General features: G+C 47.7%; 1 protein-coding gene across 13 annotated transcripts in view; it reads right to left on the reverse strand.

The window, feature by feature from the left end:
- The window catches only part of COBL (cordon-bleu WH2 repeat protein), a 299,962-nt gene extending 281,469 nt beyond the window's left edge, over positions 1-18,493 (reverse strand). For 5 of the 13 annotated variants that reach the window (XM_034964116.3, XM_034964113.3, XM_034964112.3 and 2 more), the window contains exon 1: positions 18,248-18,465. In XM_034964116.3, coding sequence (XP_034820007.2) covers positions 18,248-18,288 — 41 coding nt within the window. In that variant the 5' untranslated portion in view covers positions 18,289-18,465. Of the gene's footprint in view, positions 1-18,247 lie in introns of all 13 variants that reach the window. The other 8 variants (XM_055115957.2, XM_055115956.2, XM_034964115.3 and 5 more) reach the window with 6 other exon arrangements.
- Positions 18,494-18,720: the final 227 nt, after the last annotated feature.

Consider the following 18,720-nt stretch of genomic DNA (forward strand, 5'->3'; position numbering starts at 1 on the left):
GATTAGGGAGACTTGCTACGTAGCAATAGGTAACTACTACACCTACAGACTTCAACCCAGTCACCTTTGTTGTCAGGGCATGCTTTAAGAGGTGGCCTGCTATTCAGGGCTAATTGTGCAGCTTGCTGCCTGTGCATGCTCCTGCAATGACATTCTCCATCATTTCTGAGCTCTGACCTCCTAACACATGGGCTGGGGCCACAGGGCATCCCCCACCCCAGTAACAAAGCAGATGTGAGCAAGGCAGGCCACTCCATTGCTCTTACTTAGCTCATGGCTCATTCACCATCTGAAAAGTAGGGAAAGAAATGCTTGCCCACCAGGCTCATGAGCATGTCATGTCAAATAAATACACAGATGTTGGGACTCTGAAAGCTGCAAAATGGTGCAAATGTGTAAATTTTCACTGTTGACCCTGTCACTTCACATGCTGCATGAGTCTCATCCTACCTCAGGAGTTAATAACAACAACTGCACCACTAACATGATACTGTACCATCCAAAACTGTAAACAAGCCTACAGTGGCTTTGTCTGAGCACAGATGACATCAAAGCTCTGAGGTCAAATCCACTTGTCCGAGCACATAAGCCCTTTCTCATATCTCAGCTCTCCTCTTCCTCCTCTACCCCAAGATACTCTCCACTCAGACTCTCCCCAGCACAATCAATCTTCATGGAGTCAGGGAGGCAACATCTGAACAGCTTTCCTCACCCATGAATGGCATAGGCCAGGAAAGCCAAGGGAAGGTGTTGCCGGTGGGCACCTCATATCTTTCTGCCCTTAGGCCAGACAGGCTGCACAGCACACCTCCCAAAGATGAGCCACACAACGTTCCAAGTCTATGAGCACACATACATACACACACACACACACATACACACGCACACTCCTCCAGGGCTGGACATCCTTAAGACACTAACGAATGCGTGAGCCAGCAACAGTCACACACAGCGGTGTCCACTGCCTGTCTGCCCAGGAGGTGCAGCATTGGCTGTTTAGAAAGTATTATATTCCAAAGAACTTGTGCAAATCCTTTGCTTCGACTTGCTAGAACAGAAAAGAAGGTAAATCAATGGAGACTATGGACATCCAAATTTTACCTATCTTCTCCTATCTGTCTCTCTTTCTTCCCAAAAGTCACAAGTTTCAAAGGGACTGAATGGTTAATAATCCCTAGCATATGAGTCCAGGTTTCAGGGGGACTGACCCATAGCATGCTGGCACTCCTCAAACCCAGTTGGCGCTCTCTAAGGAGGAAGGGTGCTGCAGCCCTGGGCCCAGGAAGAGGCTGGCAGTCCTGCTCTGAGAACAATGAAACATGAAGAGCTGAAATGGTGCTGAGGGAGAGGCCGCTGCAAGGCTTCATGGCTATAGGGGTGGGCTGTCATCCTGAGCAAGCTGCTCAACCTCTCTGACACTCAGTGTCCTCCTCTTCAAGAAAGTGACAGTAACAGCACCTATGTACAGGTCTACTAGGGGGATGAGGAACATAATACAGGAAAAGCTCTCCATGTCACAGGTGACCCATGACTCCACAAGACAGGTCATCTGTACCCTACTTGAGGCACCATCAATGACCATGCACTTAAATATCGCAACAACATTAAGCTGCTATGAAAGTCTGCAGATGCTCACTCTTAGTGGTGCACTGATCTTACTGCAGACCAGTCCACGGACCACACCTAGACTAGTGCCGGCCTCAAGGCCCTGCAAACAGGCCATGCATCTCTGATCCCCATGACCCAGTCTATTGCCGCTGTGCCTTCCTTACTTCCCTATTACATGTGCTCATGCTTGCCTTAGATTTCAGAATCAAAACTGAGGTTTGCTTTTCTGTTTTGTTTTGTTTTGTTTTTTGAGACAGAGTCTCACTCTGTCACCCAAGCTGGAGTGCAGTGGCATCATGTCGGCTCACTGCAACCTCTGTCTCCTGGGTTCAAGCAATTCTCCTGCCTCAGCCTCCCGAGTAGCTGAGATTACAGGCACCCACCACCACACCTGGCTTATTTTTATATTTTTAGTAGCGATGGGGTTTCACCATGTTGGCCAGGCTGGTCTCAAACTCCTGACCTCAGGTGATCTGCCTGCCTTAGCCTCCCGAAGTGCTGGGATTATAGGCATGAGCCACCACACCTGGCCGAAACAGGGGTTATTAAAGCGGGGAAGCCTCTCACACCTGGCCTGGGTCTGGACCCTTCTTACCCAGAGTGTCACGTGGTGTGTTAGCAGGAGCCACGTGGTATGTCAGAAGGAGCTGCCTGCTCCTACAGGCCTGGGTCTGCATCCTGTCACCACTGCCCAAGTGACGTAGGAACGCGGTCTGGGGCTCATTGTACTCGTGGGTAAAATGGGAGAATGCCTTCTCCAGGGAGCTCTGGAGAGGAAGTGATAACTGCCAGTCCACCTGCCAGTCCACCACTCACTTCCTCTTGGGATACTCACACCCTCCCAAGAACCTTACTCGTTCCTGCCATTCACAGTTCCTGGAAAACCCTTCCCACCCTTTCCCCACTTCTAGCTCAGACTCACAACTGTCATCAGGGCCCCTGGGATCTTTTCCAGGGATATCTGAGGTGCATGTGACTGGGTCAGGAGTGTGCACTGGGCTGTGTGACCGTGGGGTCCAGATGTGGGGTTAACCGCTCCATCGGCTGCCCTTGGTCACCATGTTGCTATCTTGTGTCCCACGTGCCTCACTGTTAAAATGTGAAGAGCACCCTCACCCCGCACGCTGAGATGAGGAGTGAGTGCGGTGGGATACATGCACCGCACAGGCTGCTGCTCTGAAGCGGCCCCCCCCACCGGCTCCCTCCGGCGCTGCCCTGGGCCACCCTCCCCTCCTCTGGGGCTCCCTGGCAGATCTGTCTCCTCTCTGAGACTGGAGCCTCTGGAGGACGCTCACCCTTTATCCTCTTCTGGGCAGGCAGCACCCTCAGCACTAATACGCCAAAGAAAAGTAAGTGAGGGAACTTCAACTACCGCGCCTGGCATCTCCTTCCTATCTGAGCAGGAGCCTCACAGCCCATGCTCTCCGCTCTGTGACAGGGAACTGCCTGGGCCCCCATCACCTGTACCTCAGCGCGGAACTCACAACACAGTGGCACTGCCCCTTCCTTCACAGCCGTACTGTGGGTGGCAAGGCCAAGCCCTTGTCTCTCAGGCCTGGGCCGTGTCCTACCAGCCGTCCCTGCCGGGCCCCACCCTCTCTTCTTTCCTCCGGGACTTCCCTCACACCTGAGTGTCGGTCTAATATTCGAAGAACAATCTTCCTCTGTAAGCAAGCTGCTCCTCTGCTTAAGGCCTCTGACCAATCCCCCAGCTCTTCCAGAGAAAATCCAAACCCCCACATTGCCTGCCCACCACTACGTGGTTCCAAGCCACAGATTCCAGCGCAGATCCAGGCATCTAAGCCATCTGCTGTCCTCAGTGTCCCCTCCAGCGGACTGCAGGTTCCTCCACTCTGTGGGTCCCACTGTGCTGGGAACCCCTGTGCATTCCTCCATCCTTGGGCTTCCACTCCTGGCAGTCAGTCCATGCCTGCCTCTCTGCCCAGCCACATTTTACATTTTATCTAGTTTTCAACCCCCAGCTCAAAACCTGGTAGTTTTGCCTCTCCCAGCTTCAAAGAGGCATGGCTCCTGAACAGTCAGAGCCAGGGGCCTCTCCCCTGGTTGGCTCTGACAGGTCTTCAGTGTCGTGGCCCTCCCCGAGGGCAGACGCCGAGCTGCATGTCTCCACAGCCTGGCCCCATCCTAGGAGGTGCTTACAAACTAGGTGAAGACTGCTGGGCTAACAAGGGCAAAGGCCTGGCCTCCCTCCCAGCATAATAAATTTGGAGGGGGTCACATAAATAAAGCAATGATGCCATCATTTCCTAGCAGTTAAGTTTTGTAAGAAATTCTACCGCTAAAGTAAATTGATAAGACCATTAATTTTTTTCCTAAAGAGTCACAGTTCTGGACTGGGCACGGTGGCTCACACCTGTAATCCTAGCATTTTGGAAAGCCGAGGTAGGTGGATCACCTGAGGTCGGGAGTTCGAGACCAACCCAGCCAACATGGAGAAACCCTATCTCTACTAAAAATACAAAATTAGCCAGATGTGGTGGTACATGCCTGTAATCCCAGCTACTCAGGAGGCTGAGGCAGGAGAATCACTTGAACCCGGGAGGCGGAGGTTGTAGTGAGCCGATATTGCGCCATTGCACTCCAGCCTGGGCAACAAGAGCGAAACTCCGTCTCAAAAAAAAAAAAAAAAGATTCACAATTCTGGGCTGGGTGTGGTCGCTCAGGCCTGTAATCCCAACACTTTGGGGAGCCAAGACAGGGAGGATTGCTTAAGGCCAGGAGTTCAAGACTGGCCTGGTCAATGTAGCAAGACCCTATTTCTAAGAAAAAAATAATAATAATTCACAATTCTGGTAATAATTGTGCTTTGAAAATACTGGAACTTAACCGAGATCAGTTTTACTCGTTGATAATAAATTACCATTTTAAAAGATGACGCTACACAGGGCACCAAGCGCTGTTATCAGAGAGTGTTACAGACGCCTCACCCCTCACCCCCCACCGCCAACCAAACGGCAGTGGTGACTCAGTTTTTGGCATGTGCTAAATCACCAGCTCAGTCTTCCCAACGTAATGCTGCAACTATGACAACAATACCCCACTCACAGGGCTGCCGGCTCAGAAACAAGCTACTGTTTTATCACTGCAATAGAAACCTGCACTTCACAAATTAGAATGTTTTAAAATACAGTACATTAATGTTTCCCCAAGCCTCATGACAAAGTTAACACAATAGATCATAATTTCACATTTATGCTTTTACATTTGGATGCAGAGATAGACACAAATGCTTTATACCCTTTTATAAAATCTGGGGACACAAAACCTAATCGAATGTGGACAGGAAAGCCCACCATCCAAAACCAACAATCCCGGGCCGGGCGTGGTGGCTCACACCTGTAATCCCAGCCCTCTGGGAGGCCAAGGCGGCCAGACTGCGTGACTCAGGAGCTCAAGACCAGCAAAACCCATCTCTACAAACAAACAAAAATACAAAACCAGCAATCCGGTCTCTGTGCGCACCTGACTTGACCATGCATGCAGAGACGGCTCCACTGGAGGTGAGAGGTGACGGGGTGGCATCCCCAGCCCTCCCAGATGGAGGGAGCCACAGAAACAGAGGCATCACTTGTCATTACTTTCCTCTAGCAAAAACAGACTCATTCCACAAGGAAGTGTGTCAAAGCAACTGGTGTTCATGAGCACCTATTTATTTATATGAAGTTAATGTGCCTGGGAGAGGGATTTTACCAAGCTCTTAGATGTTACATGTGACAAACACAGACATGTATCAAAATTCAGCTTATCTGCTGACCCAACTCCAAACAGGGAAGGTACAAATGTATTCTGATCCGTTCTATATGGATCCTTTCCTTATACTTTTCCCAGTGGGTCTACAGACTGGCTGAGGATTTTATCCAATATCCAAACATCATTTTTAAAGGTGGTCATCCAATGTTGTTATTTTTCTCTGAGTGGTCTGCATAGCTGCCGATAGAACATATGGGACAGGCTGCTGACTGCATGCACACCAACACTAACTCAGACATTTATTTTTATATTATTTTTAATGGGTAAAGGGTATCATGGAATAACGCTGGCAGCACCTTGAAGTTCAGAGGAAGTCCCCAGACACTAGTGCTCCCCCAAAACCACTCACTGGTCCAATAGTCAGGAGACCAGAATCCAATCCCATGTTGTCGCCAGCACCAAGGTCAGCTTGGAAAGTGATGGTGTGAGAGAGGCAGCCACACCTGCATGATGGAGGAATCGTGGTCTCACCCTCACAACATCCAAGAAGTGCTAGGAGAGCAAAACAAAGGGCAAAACACAATGACCTCTATTTAGAAGTGGGGAGGCAGAGGTCACAGGCAGGTCCAGCCTTCTAACAAAGCTCTTCCAGTGGGACGGGAGTCACCATTCATTCTCCCCACAGTCCCCAACCCACCCTGTCCAGCCCATGACTTCCTCATCGGTGTGACCCACCTGGTCCTGGTACAAACCTGTGTTTACAACATCCACTGAAAAACAACTTGTGAATACAAGCTATGATTTGTATTGTATTTCTAGTGCTATTTTTCTGTTCTAAACCAACAGATCCCTTCTGATCATTAGAATCATTAGTTTCCTATCAAGGTGGCATTGGCCGCATTTCTACCATAAGAAAACAAATGGTAGCAGTAATATTTCCTACTGGAAAGGCAGTGCAAGTCTTTGTAAAACCAGGTGTCAGGACAGAGTTTCATATCTATTATATGTTCTTGGTCCAGAATGATGGAATACTGGCAGAAAAACAATAATGGGAAAATAACAATATTTTATAATGAAAAATAATTGGAAAAAAAAAAAATAGGAACTGTCCTGTGACAGGCCCTCCACTGATGCTGTTACTCCTGATCTCTAATCATCTCATAAAACCCTGCAATCCAGTCATCTCCGCCTTAGTCATGAGGGATGAGGAGGCTAAACAGTCCCTCGCAGTGACAAAGCTTTCAGGGGAGGGCGGATGTGTGGGCCTTGTCCTTCCACTCACGTTCTGTAGGTTGACACCCTCACCAAGAAGTTACCAGAGAGCTGCAAACCAGCCGTGCTCCCCAGAGCACAGCCCCCGCCCCTCCAAATGCCAGCAACACTAGGTAATACAAGGGCCAGTCCCTATGTCACTGTGACACAACAAAGAGGGGCATAAGCTGAGCCTTGTGGAAAATCTGTTTCAATTATATGTCACTTTCACTTGTTTAAAATAAACAAGAACACCTTTTCATGACAATAAATATTTAGCATTATAAAAACACCACCCTAAGTAAAAAATGTTACACAAATGAAGTGCATCCTCTTCCCAGGCACATGGGTAAATCATGAAAGCTAGCCCAGTGTAAACACAAGCCATGCTTTACTTCCCATCAGGCTCTGCAGCCAGTCTTATCCCTGACTGTAAGAATACTGTATAATTTTTAACTCAGAAAATGAAAAGTAAACATCAAGAAAACATTTCTAACATATAATTTTCCTCTGAGGTTGCTGTCTAGATACCTCATCTACAAAGCAATATTTTCCACAGATCAACAGTTAAAATAAAGAGACAAAAGGTATAATCTTCCAACTTGGTGTATGTCATTTAGAACAATCAGTTCTAACGGAAGGAGGATTCTGCACAGGTAAGTGAAACATCATAAGAAGGATAAATTACTTTTGTGAAAGTGACTAAAACTAAGTTAAAAACAAAAAATAGATTGAGGGACATTCAGCTTGCATAGGCCCCAGGAGAGCCAAGAACACACAGCTCGTTCACAGCACTAAAAAGCCCCTAAACCAGGTACCAGGTATGCGCTTAAAACATTGTACTCGATGATGGCTGGGCGCGGTGGCTCATGCCTGTAATCCCAGCCCTTTGGGAGGCCAAGGCAGGTGGATCACTTGAGGTCAGGAGTTCGAGACCAGCCCGGCCAACATGGTGAAGACCCGTCTCTACTAAAATACAAAAAAAATTAGCCAGCTGTGGTGACACGTGCCTGTAATCCCAGCTACTCGGGAGGCTGAGGCAGAAGAATTGCTTGAACCCAGGAGATGGAGGTTGCAGTGAGCTGAGATCGCATCACTGCACTCCAGCCCAGGCGACAGAGCAGCAAGACTCTGTCTCGGGGCGGGGGTGGGGGGAAACATTGTACTTGATGAATAAAGATGGCCCTTGCTTCCCGAGTGTCTTGAGGTGTGAGCTGTAATGCAGATGAGTGGGGCCCCAGGAGCACAGTGACACTAGGCACCATGAACCTAGAGGCAGCTTGGAAGTGCCACACACCAGGGCTATTTTCTCCCCGTGCTCAGTTCATCCCTGCTGGAGGGTGCTGGCTTCTAGAAGCCCCGATACTGCCTAGCACACCCAGGCCAACAGGGCCCACTCACCTGCAGAGAAGAGGCCCTAAAAGCATCACCCAGCTCATTACTGAGGCTCTTGCAGCTTGGAGCAAGGGCTGTATAAAGTTACCCAAAGAAAACACAATTAGCGAATTTGTGGGTCTGGGTTCTGTGTAGCTTCTACTTTGAAGGAAGCTCGTTTATTGAACAGAGCAGAGCTCTGTGTTTTCATTAAATGTATCAGCCCAAGACACTGAGCTGGGCCAACATCCAGTACAAAAGGGAGGCTTTTCAATGTTTATTAATTCATCAGCCAGTATCAGGCAGAACATCTTGCTTTGAGGAAGGGGAGTCTGGATTCGACTCCTTACACTAATTCATAACTGCTCTGTGCTCAGCAACAGCTGAGTTTGGTCCTCTCCTATCACACACCACGTATTTCTTTGAAAAAGTAAAATCCCACGTAGGAGTCTCAGGAATCGCACATCCTAGAAAAGCATGAGTTCTGTCACAATCAAACAGGTAATCATGAGGCTCCTATACCAGGAATAAGTCGTAAGAATGTCTACAGGCACACTGGCTTTTCATGGCAAACTGCTGCTGAGACACTCCAGGGCTTCAGAAACAGAGCAGAGCAACATCTTCCTTCATCCTGCAGGGAGGCAGAGCAGTAGCTTTCATAAAGCAGCTTTGGAAATGAGCTCCGTGCTTCAACGTGGCGTAGCAGAGTGGCCAACGATGAGGACGTGGACACTGATGAGAGACGTCAGAGTCACATGGCAATCTCACCTACAAAACCAACAGGACAGGCCGGGTGCAGTGGCTCAGGCCCATAATCCGAGTGCTTTGGGAGGCCAAGGCGGGTGGATCACTTGAAGTCAGGAGTTCAAGACCAGCCTGACCAATATGGTGAAACCCCAGCTCTACTAAAAATACAAAAAAAAATTAGCCAGGCATGGTGGCGCAGGCCTGTGATCCCAGCTACTCAGGAGGCTGAGGCAGGAGAATTGCTTGAACCTAGGAGGTAGAGGTTGCAGTGAGCTGAGATCACGCCTCTGCACTCCAGCCTGGGTGCCAGAGCAAGACTCCATCTCAAAACAAAAACAAAAAACAGAGAGGACAGTACTGTCCTACCAATATCAGAGGGCCCTGATGGGAGAGCCAGACCTCCCACGCACAAGGAGCAGGTTCTGGCCATCTCCTATCTCTGTCAGCTAGACAATGGCAGCAGGCAAGTGGCTCTAATGCCAAAATAAGGCAAGTCCTTGCGAAGAACATTTTTGTGGGTCCTCCTTTAGAAAAATCTATCATTCTAAAAATGTGAAACATGATGGTAAGCAAAAAGAAATGGACAAATAATAAGGAAATATTCCAAACTGACATATTTTTCAGTTTAGTCTACCTTCCAAACTAGTTTTCCTTACTTTTCTGTTGACTGTGAAATTCACAAATTAACTGCATTCAGAACACAGTCTTTGATTATGGCTTGTGCCGTTGAAACCAATCAAATATTTCTGAGAAGTGGTAAAGTGTAGCGATTTAGAGGGTTGTCACAGCATGAGAAACATTCAGACTTCATCACCCCAATTCCCACTTTTTCAATCCAATTGGGTGGCTTGGCTCTTGTGAGAGATCTGCAATTCACTCTTCCTACGTGTGATGTTGTTAGAGCGCAGATAACCATTATCACGTAATAAGTGGTTTAGGCAGGAGCAGGAGGAAGGAAGTTTTCAGTTCCACCCAAAACCAATTCTACCTGGTAGCTATAGACAACAAGACAGATGGATACGTGGGCGGACGGGAAAGCCTGGCAAGGACCTGCCCTGCATGGCAAATGTTTAGACTCTGGCTGCTGTTGATCAGTCTCCCTCCAGCCTAACAGTTTGTGCATTGAACACTAGTGGATTTTGCACTTAATTAAGAGGGTTCTAGCCAACCAAACTGTATTTAGAGACTAAAAAATTAGCCACATGAACAAAAGTATACACTTCGGCTGCATTAACACTCCTACCCAAGACTATTTTTAAATACAACTCCCAAGCCATTAAGTTTGAAAACTGCCAGAACTGATTTGGTAATCTGCTGCTTTGCCAAGTGCTGGAAGTTAGCTTTAACTTCACGCCCACTCTCACACAGACAGACAGACACACACACACTCACACATACATTCACACAAACAGCTGGTTTTCCCATTATGTTCCTTAGCCTTAGTTTGCTACTTACTTAACTGATCAAACCATCCACATGTAATTGCAAAGTTAATCCATTTGGTATTTCTCCTCTTCCAGCTCTATGAGTCCTTAAGCCACGCAGAGCACTTAGCAGAGCACTTATGATAAGACAACACTTTGCCAATGCTCCTCATTCTAACAAGGACTCTCTCCAACTTGCCTACCTCCTCCAAACCAGCAGGAAGCTCTGACTTTCCCAGGTGCAACTACCCTAATGGGGGGCTGGGGGATCCTCTTTCCCCAACTCCTCCAGGATGGTGCCCACTATGAATAAGTGGAAGCAGCTGGCTGTAGCATGGACAAGGAGAACAGAGACATCATAAAAAGCAAAGGACGTCAGCACCCCGATGTGTTGCAGATGCAAAGTCCTGTTTACCACCGGCCTTTAAGATTACAGTCTAAACGTCACTTCCTCCCCTTAGATGTCTGGAAAGCATAGGCTTTGTAGGTCAGAGCTCTATAGAACGTGGGTGTGTGTCACAGCAAACTAAGGACATGTTTTTCAGAAAGGCCAGAAACTGTCAGGGGCACCCCTTCCCAAGACCCTGGCAAGGGGCAGAGGAGCCACATACCCATCTGCACACTTTAACACCTACGTTCCCCCGGCCCTCACAGGAGTCATAAATGCAATCACAACGGCTAAGATCTCTGATCCCCCTGCCTCCAAGCTGCCCTTTTAAGGACGATGTGATTATGGTTGGGCCAAGGGGACATGAGCAAAGGGACTTGTATGGCTGGCAGGTGGAGCACGAAAGGACGGGGTGCATCTCCCCCTCCTCAGGCCAGGCTGGAACAGATGGAGACTGCACACCAGCCACAGCTGAGCACCAAATAAAAATCAGCAGGTCTCTGGGAACGCTGCACCCCAACACCAGCCCAGGACTCCCGAGGTGGGCTTTTAGATAGGAGAGAGAATTATCTCCTCTTTAAGCCACTGTCACTTTATGTTCCTCAAAATAAGACCTCTTAACACCTCCCAAATCTGCACCGAACTAGGCTGCATGGCTGGCAAGCTGAGTCCAAGCACATCAGTTCCAAATATGTTAGTGCCAGTTGATCGGTCTGTTCTCATACAGGCTGGCAAAAACAAGATTTAAGCAGCAATTTAAGAAACAGTTTTTTTGAAAGAGGACTCTAGAATATTCTGGGAACACTGAATCATATGATTTTAGAGCTCACATGAGTCTTAAGATCATGTTATCTAACTCCCTCCACCAGCAAGAAGGAAGCAGGGGTTGTTCTGTGCATCACAGGCCACAAACCGATGACACAAAAGCTTACAAAGTAATAGTCCTGGCTCCAAGGAGCTTCTCAGAATTCAGTGGGTCAGAGGGGCAAGTAAAGGGACAATCATAATCCCATAGGAGGTTTTTGGACACGGGAGGGCGTGGGGTGTGAGAGGGATACTCTCAGAAGGCCTCCTGGGGGAGCCCCAGCTGCAGCTTAAACAACAGGCATTCTGAGAAAGGGGCAAGAAAGCTCTCCAGGCCAAGGTGAGAGAGAAAGCCTGAGACCCCAGGTGAGGCCTGGGAAGCTGCGGTGGCAAACAAAGAGTGGCAAATCCAAAGGCTGGAGCCTCGCTGTCCACTGGAACTAGCCGCACACAGCTATGTAAGTTTAAATGGAATAAAATTTTAAAAAGTGAAAGACTCAGCTCCTAGTTGCAATAATCACCAGTCAAGTGTTCAGAAGCACCTGTGTCTGGCAGCACTGGCAGAGAACACTGGCACCTGGCAGAAGCATCATCAGACAGCCCTGGGCTGAGCAAGTCTGGAGAGGTCCCATCAGGATGGGCCTGCAGGCTGCATGGAGAAGGAGCAATTTCACCTTGGACAACTGGCACCAGGGTCCAAAGCTTCTTGTTCCTGAGACAATTTTCTTTCCACTAATCCTCCCGCTGTCTGCCTTTGATAGAAGAAAGTCAATAGGATTAACAAATAAGCAGAGGGCATTCTGAATCAGGGAAGGATGCCCTGTCTGGCCCTCGCCAGCCTCTGTCTGGAGAGAGGTGGGAGCATCTCTAAGGCAATGGCTCCCCATGGGGATTCAGGTTCTTGGGCAGTGAATGCTAGACGAGCACCTGGAAGACAAGAGATGGGATCGACCAGCCAGGACGCGTGACTTACCTGGTTTATCTTTGGAGGGTTGTTTTTGTTTGGTTTGGTTTGGTTTGGTTTTTTTGAGACAGAGTCTCTTTCTGTCATCAGGTGGAGTGCAGTGGCACAATCTCGGCTCACTGTAACCTCTGCCTCCCGGGTTCAAGCGATTCTCCTGCCTCAGCCTCCCAAGTAGCTGGGACTACAGGCATGTGCCACCAGCCCAGCTAATTTTTGTATTTTTAGTAGAGATGGGGTTTCACCATCTTGGCCAGGATGGTCTCGATCTCTTGACCTCGTGATCCACCCGCCTCGGCCTCCCAAAGTGCTGGGATTACAGGCGTAAGCCACTGAGCCCGGCCAGTTGTATTTTTTTTTTTTTTTTAAGGGATAAGGACTTTATTGGTTTCTCTAAATCAATTGATGTCCTTTTTACAGGCATCACTTGGTGTGGTGCAGGAGGGAACTGGATCTACAAAAGTATTTGTACAAAAGTATTTGTGGTCTGGGAATCTGTCTAACCAAATGTATCCAAGAAAAATATACTCTGGCAGTTGCTTAAAAAGCTTTTTCTCTTTTTTAATAGAAATGTTTTTAGCTGGGGGATTACTCTAATTGGACTTGGCCTATAGAAGACAAGGCCCTGGCAGGGAGCAGCTCGCCACCTGATGAGGAGAGCAGAGGGAAGCGTGCTAACACCCCAAGAGGCCACAGGGTTTCTCCCTGCTGGGGAAAGCCATCCTTCTCTGGAGGGGCTGGCTCAGAAGCACAGGGATGGCCCTGAGATAGGCAGCAGAAAATACACACACTGTTGGAAACCCATTGTCTATTGTCACACCAGAGGAGACAGCAAACTCTAGTCTAGAATAAATAGCACTAGGTCTTGAAAGTATTGACCATCCTTAGCTTTGCAAGAAGCAACTAGAATCATATAAAGTATACAAGAGGAAAAAAGTTTTAATTCTATTCCAGGAAGAGACAGATGAAAAATAAGGAATTATGGAACCCTGAAAGAAAAGTGACGTAGGCTTCCCATCAATTCAGGGGCAGAAAGCCAGGGAGTGGCCCTGAAAAATCCAGAAACACTCAAGTGACAAGGTGGAAGCGAGAAAGCAAAGTATAAAATGGGGGAGGTGGAAACTAAAATTTACAACTCAAATAAATGAAAATCATAAAAGTGTAAAAAGGCATATTATCAATACATCTCTATGTAGTAATATAAACCAATAACTACAGTATTTTAAATAAAGAAAAAGTACAAAGATGAAGATATGTAAAAGCTTTCAGTGGGTCATGAAATACCAACTTTTTTTCAGCTATAGTATAAGGTAACTGAAAAAAAAAACCACACAATTAAAATTAACCAAAGCATAAAACCTTCATAATTAAATGTGGATGGGGAGAGATTGAAGGAATGTACGAAAACACCATATAATAAATACAGGACCTCAGCCGGCTGCAGTGGCTCACACCTGTAATCCCAGCACTTTGGGGGGCCAAGGCGGGCGGATCACAAGGTTAGGAGTTCAAGACCAGCCTGGCCAACATGGTGAAACCTTGTCTCTATTAAAAAAAAAAAAATACAAAAATTAGCTGGGTGTGGTGGTGCACACCTGTAAATCCCAGCTACTCCAGAGGCTGAGGCAGGAGAATCGCTTGAACCGAGGAAGTGGAGGTTGCAGTGAGCTGAGATCGCACCATTGCACTCCAGCCTGGGTGACATGGTGAGATTATGTCCCCCCACCAAAAAAATAAATAAATACAGGAACTCTTAGTGTATTTACAAAGTTCAAGTCTAAATCAGAACCAAGTGTTAGCATATTTCACATTTGTATGTCCTTGATCTAAATATTAATACTACTTTGGTATCAAATATTTATGCTCACTTTTCAAAACTGCAGATCAATTACAAAATTAAATTTAATCATAAATTTATAACAAAGCACAAAAGGCCTAGAAACCTAAACTACTTATTATGGTGTATAGATGCATCCTATAATCATTGTTTTCTTAATAATTACGGGAGCACTTGCGTGGACACAGATTATGACTTCATTCCCTGGATCCCAAATTAAGAAGTCCACAGAATCTAGGCCTGCATATACGTGGGGGCTGTCGCTCTGCCTGGGTCAAGGTTCCACTCAATAATAATCCACTCCACCTGTGCACTGGAGGTCACGAGAAAACACAGGAGGGACTGCAGGCAAAAGTTCCTGGGGGCAGGAGAGATGCAACACTTAACAAATACCTTTGTAACAAATTTTAATCATACTTCAGTTCTATCCCCTTTATAGAACCACTGAGAAATAATAAAAATGCTCTGAGACTATGTGATATTGCAACACAGAAATGTCCAACTCTTCTAATTTATTAGTAAATATTTTAATTACAAAACATTAAAATTCCTAGGCCTACTCTCCACATTACATCAAGCAATCCTTAACTTTTACTTTCTTAAATGAATTGCCAAAATAAAGAGTAGCTCAGAAGTAATATCTTTTAAAAATAATGCTCAAATCTAACGGGAAAAGTTTTATGTAACAGTTCATTATACATGCTCTCATTTGAAAGAATGTAAACACTTTCTCTAACATGTTAGCCAAAAGCCAAAGGCCTAGAAACCTAAGCTTCCTATTATGGTGTAGAGTTAATATTTTCTTAATATCTGCATGCTTATGAGGGTTTCATACAAAATGTCACTGTGGCTGCCCCATGTCACTACCAAGAGTCACAGGCCTTCTACACTTATTACTATGTGCGGCACCGACAGGACTAGAGTAGCTCAAGTTACCCACTTCGATTAATTTTTTTAAATTTCTTTTGGTTCTAATAACTTGATTAAATAAATATAAATTTATGCAAAGAAATGAATAACAGCTATGTTTACATGAAGTCCACATTTTGACGAAACTGATTAGCAAAACTTCCACTGATTTTTACATGAGCAAACTGCTTGAATACAGCCATTGATCAAATGCACCAGCTGTTTTGACATTTCATGTCATTGGAGATTACTGTATTCTACAGAAACATGTCTTTCCTCCATAGGAAAAAAAAAAATTAAGCATGGTCCTGCCAAACAGCAAGCCTTCTTCTGTCCTTTATTAACAGAGGGTCCAATGGGAAATTTAGCCCTGTGTTCTGTAACAGCCGACTACTGGGATGGCTCCCATAAATATTCAGACAAACGCAAAGTAAACAGATAAAGTAGAGAGTTAAATATACTTCAAAACCTCACCAAAAGGCAATTTGCCTTTATTTGTGTTCTGAGTATTCTGTCAATTCTTATACTTCAACTGAGCTCTAAAACTCCCTAAAAGTCACATCAAGTCTGACTTGTTAGTTTTTGCACACAGCCTCTTTCCTAAAAGAACACTTTCCCCAGGAGTCAAGGAAGTCATACATCACTGTTTTAATGAAATTCCTAGTAAAAAACATACAATTTCAATCCAAGTAAAAACGTATATTTGTGTTTTTCACAAAGATAACTAATAACTACCTGTTAATAATTTAGCCAGACACAGAGTCAGTGAGTTTACATTCACCAACCTATCTCCCTTCAGTAATCTTCTAGAAGAGCGTTTGTAGGCCACAGGGTGAAATCTCGTTAATTCACTGCACCCAGTCTAGCTTGTTTCTATACAACACAAGGAGGAGTGGTAGTTTCAGCAACAGCAACAGCTTCGCCACATCAGTTTGTTATCATGTGGGAAGACAGAGGCTTACTGAAAGTTTGATTTTATAATAAACGGTTGCAGAATCAGATGGAAAACAAATTTCCCTCAAGCACACTGCAAACACTGCCTTAATCTCAGGGAACAGAGGAGTAATCTCAGTGAAGAGCCAACAGAATCTGCCTGCCACCAATAATGTACTAAAGCCAGAAATTTCACAGCAATATCTAACCTTTATAATTAGCAAGCATACACCTAAATTATATAAAATATTCGAAGACCTAACACCATTTATCTCCTCAGATTTGAACACAAAATCGCTTATTAAACACGTAATTCTTGTCTGAAAAAATATAAGGATATTAACATTTTCTTGATGCTTGTTCACTGAAAGTATTACAAATGACAAAGTGAGAACAATAGAAGTTAAAAATAATATGTCTACATTTCTTGGACAAAGATGTTCGGACAAGTAAATTAGACACTGGATATGAGTGAGGGAAAGAACTGAATGCATCAGGAATAATTTCATGTTTTCCATAGCAAAAATCCTTAGTTTTCCTTTGCAATTCAAATATGAAAGCCAATCAGAGCTCTGGGAAGCCCTGAGAAGGCCAGCCCCTCGACTACCTCTTGCCACACAGTACCAGGCTGAAAAGAGTGCCACGCTCTTAGGGTAAGTCCTTTCACTTCTATCATTAGACTCCCTTCAAGGATCTTACAGATACTCTTTGGATACAGTTTTGCCGGCCTTTTAAATGTTCTCTCTGTCTTCATATTTATTTATAAGGTGATAGTGACAAAATAATTCAGTGTCCTTAAATAGGCTCATTTAATAGGCTATGAAAGCCACAGATTTAAAGATACCTCTGTTTCACATTTCCCTGTTATCTTGGGATGCCTATTACCATGAAAAAGGATTTCCCACATTTACTTTCTTTCTGGGGAATTTGTTTGTTCAAAGAGAATTATATAACCACCAGTAAGTGCACTGCAAAAAAAAAAAAAAAGAGAGAGAAAGAAAACTTCTTTTTAACATTCCTCAGCTTCAGGATTATTTGATTTGCTAACCTGGCTCACCTTTTCCTGGCATTAAAGGAAAACTTTAAAATTTTAAAAAGAGCCCGACTGAAAGTCTTTTACACACTTGGGCAACACGCCCGCCTATGGGCACATGGGCAGGGTGAGTCAGTGGGACACAACTGTAACAGAAAAAAAGATTTGTTGTCCCCAAAGCTGCCTCCTTCAAGTCCAGTTGCCATAGCAGAAAGTGGGCCCATTCAGTAAGCAGGTGCAGGGCTCACCCCAACCCTCATTCCATTTGTAAGACTCATACACATTTGCTCCAGGCGAGCGAGCGAGTTCGAAGGTCCCCAGCGCGCCGCGCTGAAAACTACAAAGTCCGCCGGGACTGCGCGCTACCCCGCGGCCCAGCCTGCACCGCTGGCCGGGATGAGCACGGCGCACCTGGCTCGGGGTCTGAATAATGAGCAGGGCTGCTCGTCCCGTTTGAGGGAATTACTCTTTCTGAGAGTCAAATCCTGAATGTGACGTGTAATCCCTGCACGCAAGGTGTGGGGATAGCAAACAGAAACCGGGAGAGGTTTGGGCAAAAGCGGAATCGCGAAGACAGGGATGGGCCGCCAGACTCGCGGGTCCGCTACGGATGTCTGCGCCTCAGGCCTGGCCCCACTAGGACGCCCCTTCCACTGCCAGGGGAGACCCTGGAATAAAGGCAGGGAGCGAGAGCTGCTGCCATGAAACCCTCCGGGCAATCCGAACACCTTCCGAGAACGCGGGGCCCGGGCGGCTGCGAAGCCGGGGAGCCCTCCCCTCCACGCTGCCGGGAGAGCCGATCCTGGGGCTGCCGCCGAGGCCAGGAGAGGGAAGACTTGATGGGAACCGGCCAGGGGCAAGCCCGCAGGGAAGAGGCCGGAGTCAAAGGCCGGGCGTCCCCTCGCTCCCCGCTCCACCCCTACGGCAAACACTTGGGGGGCCTGAGGAAAGCTCGGAGCTGAGTGGGGGCTGTGCTGGCGGGGACCCCCATAAGGACGCCTGCATACAAACCACCCTGCGCGAAAAGTGCGCTCCGGCCCCGGCCCGACACGGTTACCTGGGCAACGACCCGGGTGCCCAAAGTACACAGCACGCACCACCACCCAACACCAGCACCCAACACCAGCACCGCACCACCTGCTCCACCACTACCACCAGCACCCGCTGGGGCGGCAGAGAGGGCGCCCTGCCCGGGAGCGCGCGGTGCGGACGCGTCCGAGCCCAGGGAAGCCCCCTCTCCACCCCGCCCGACCGCGGGGCCGCTTACCCGGTCGGGGGCTTGGCCGCCGAGGCGCGCGGCGTGTCCATGGTGCCGGGGGCCGGGGCGCGGGCGGTGCTCGGGGCCCGCCGAGTCAGGCGCTGGCTACCGCCGCCACCGCTGCCGCCCTCATTCACTTTTTCCGCGCTGACCCATCGTCCTCCCACGCGGGCCGGCGGAGGACAGCGGCGGAGCGCGGCGGACGGAAGGGGCTGGAATCGTCTCTAGCGGGCGGGGGCGCCGGGAGCGCAGGGAGGGGCTGGCGGCGGCGCGGGGCGGGGGCGCCGGGAGCAAGGTGCGCCGCGCCCCCGCCCCGGCTGGCTCCGCCGCGCCCACCGGAGCGCCGCCCCCGCCCCGCCCCGCCCCGCCTGCTCAGAGACCCGGCCCGCGGCGAGCGTCCGGGGAAGGAATCCTCCGGCACCTGGGCCCTGCACCGACACCCGCGGGTGCGGCAGAGAGCTTCTCCCCGTGCTCCTCCACCC

This window comes from Pan paniscus, chromosome 6, assembly GCF_029289425.2.
Source record: "Pan paniscus chromosome 6, NHGRI_mPanPan1-v2.0_pri, whole genome shotgun sequence".
Classification (NCBI taxonomy): Eukaryota; Metazoa; Chordata; class Mammalia; order Primates; family Hominidae; genus Pan; species Pan paniscus.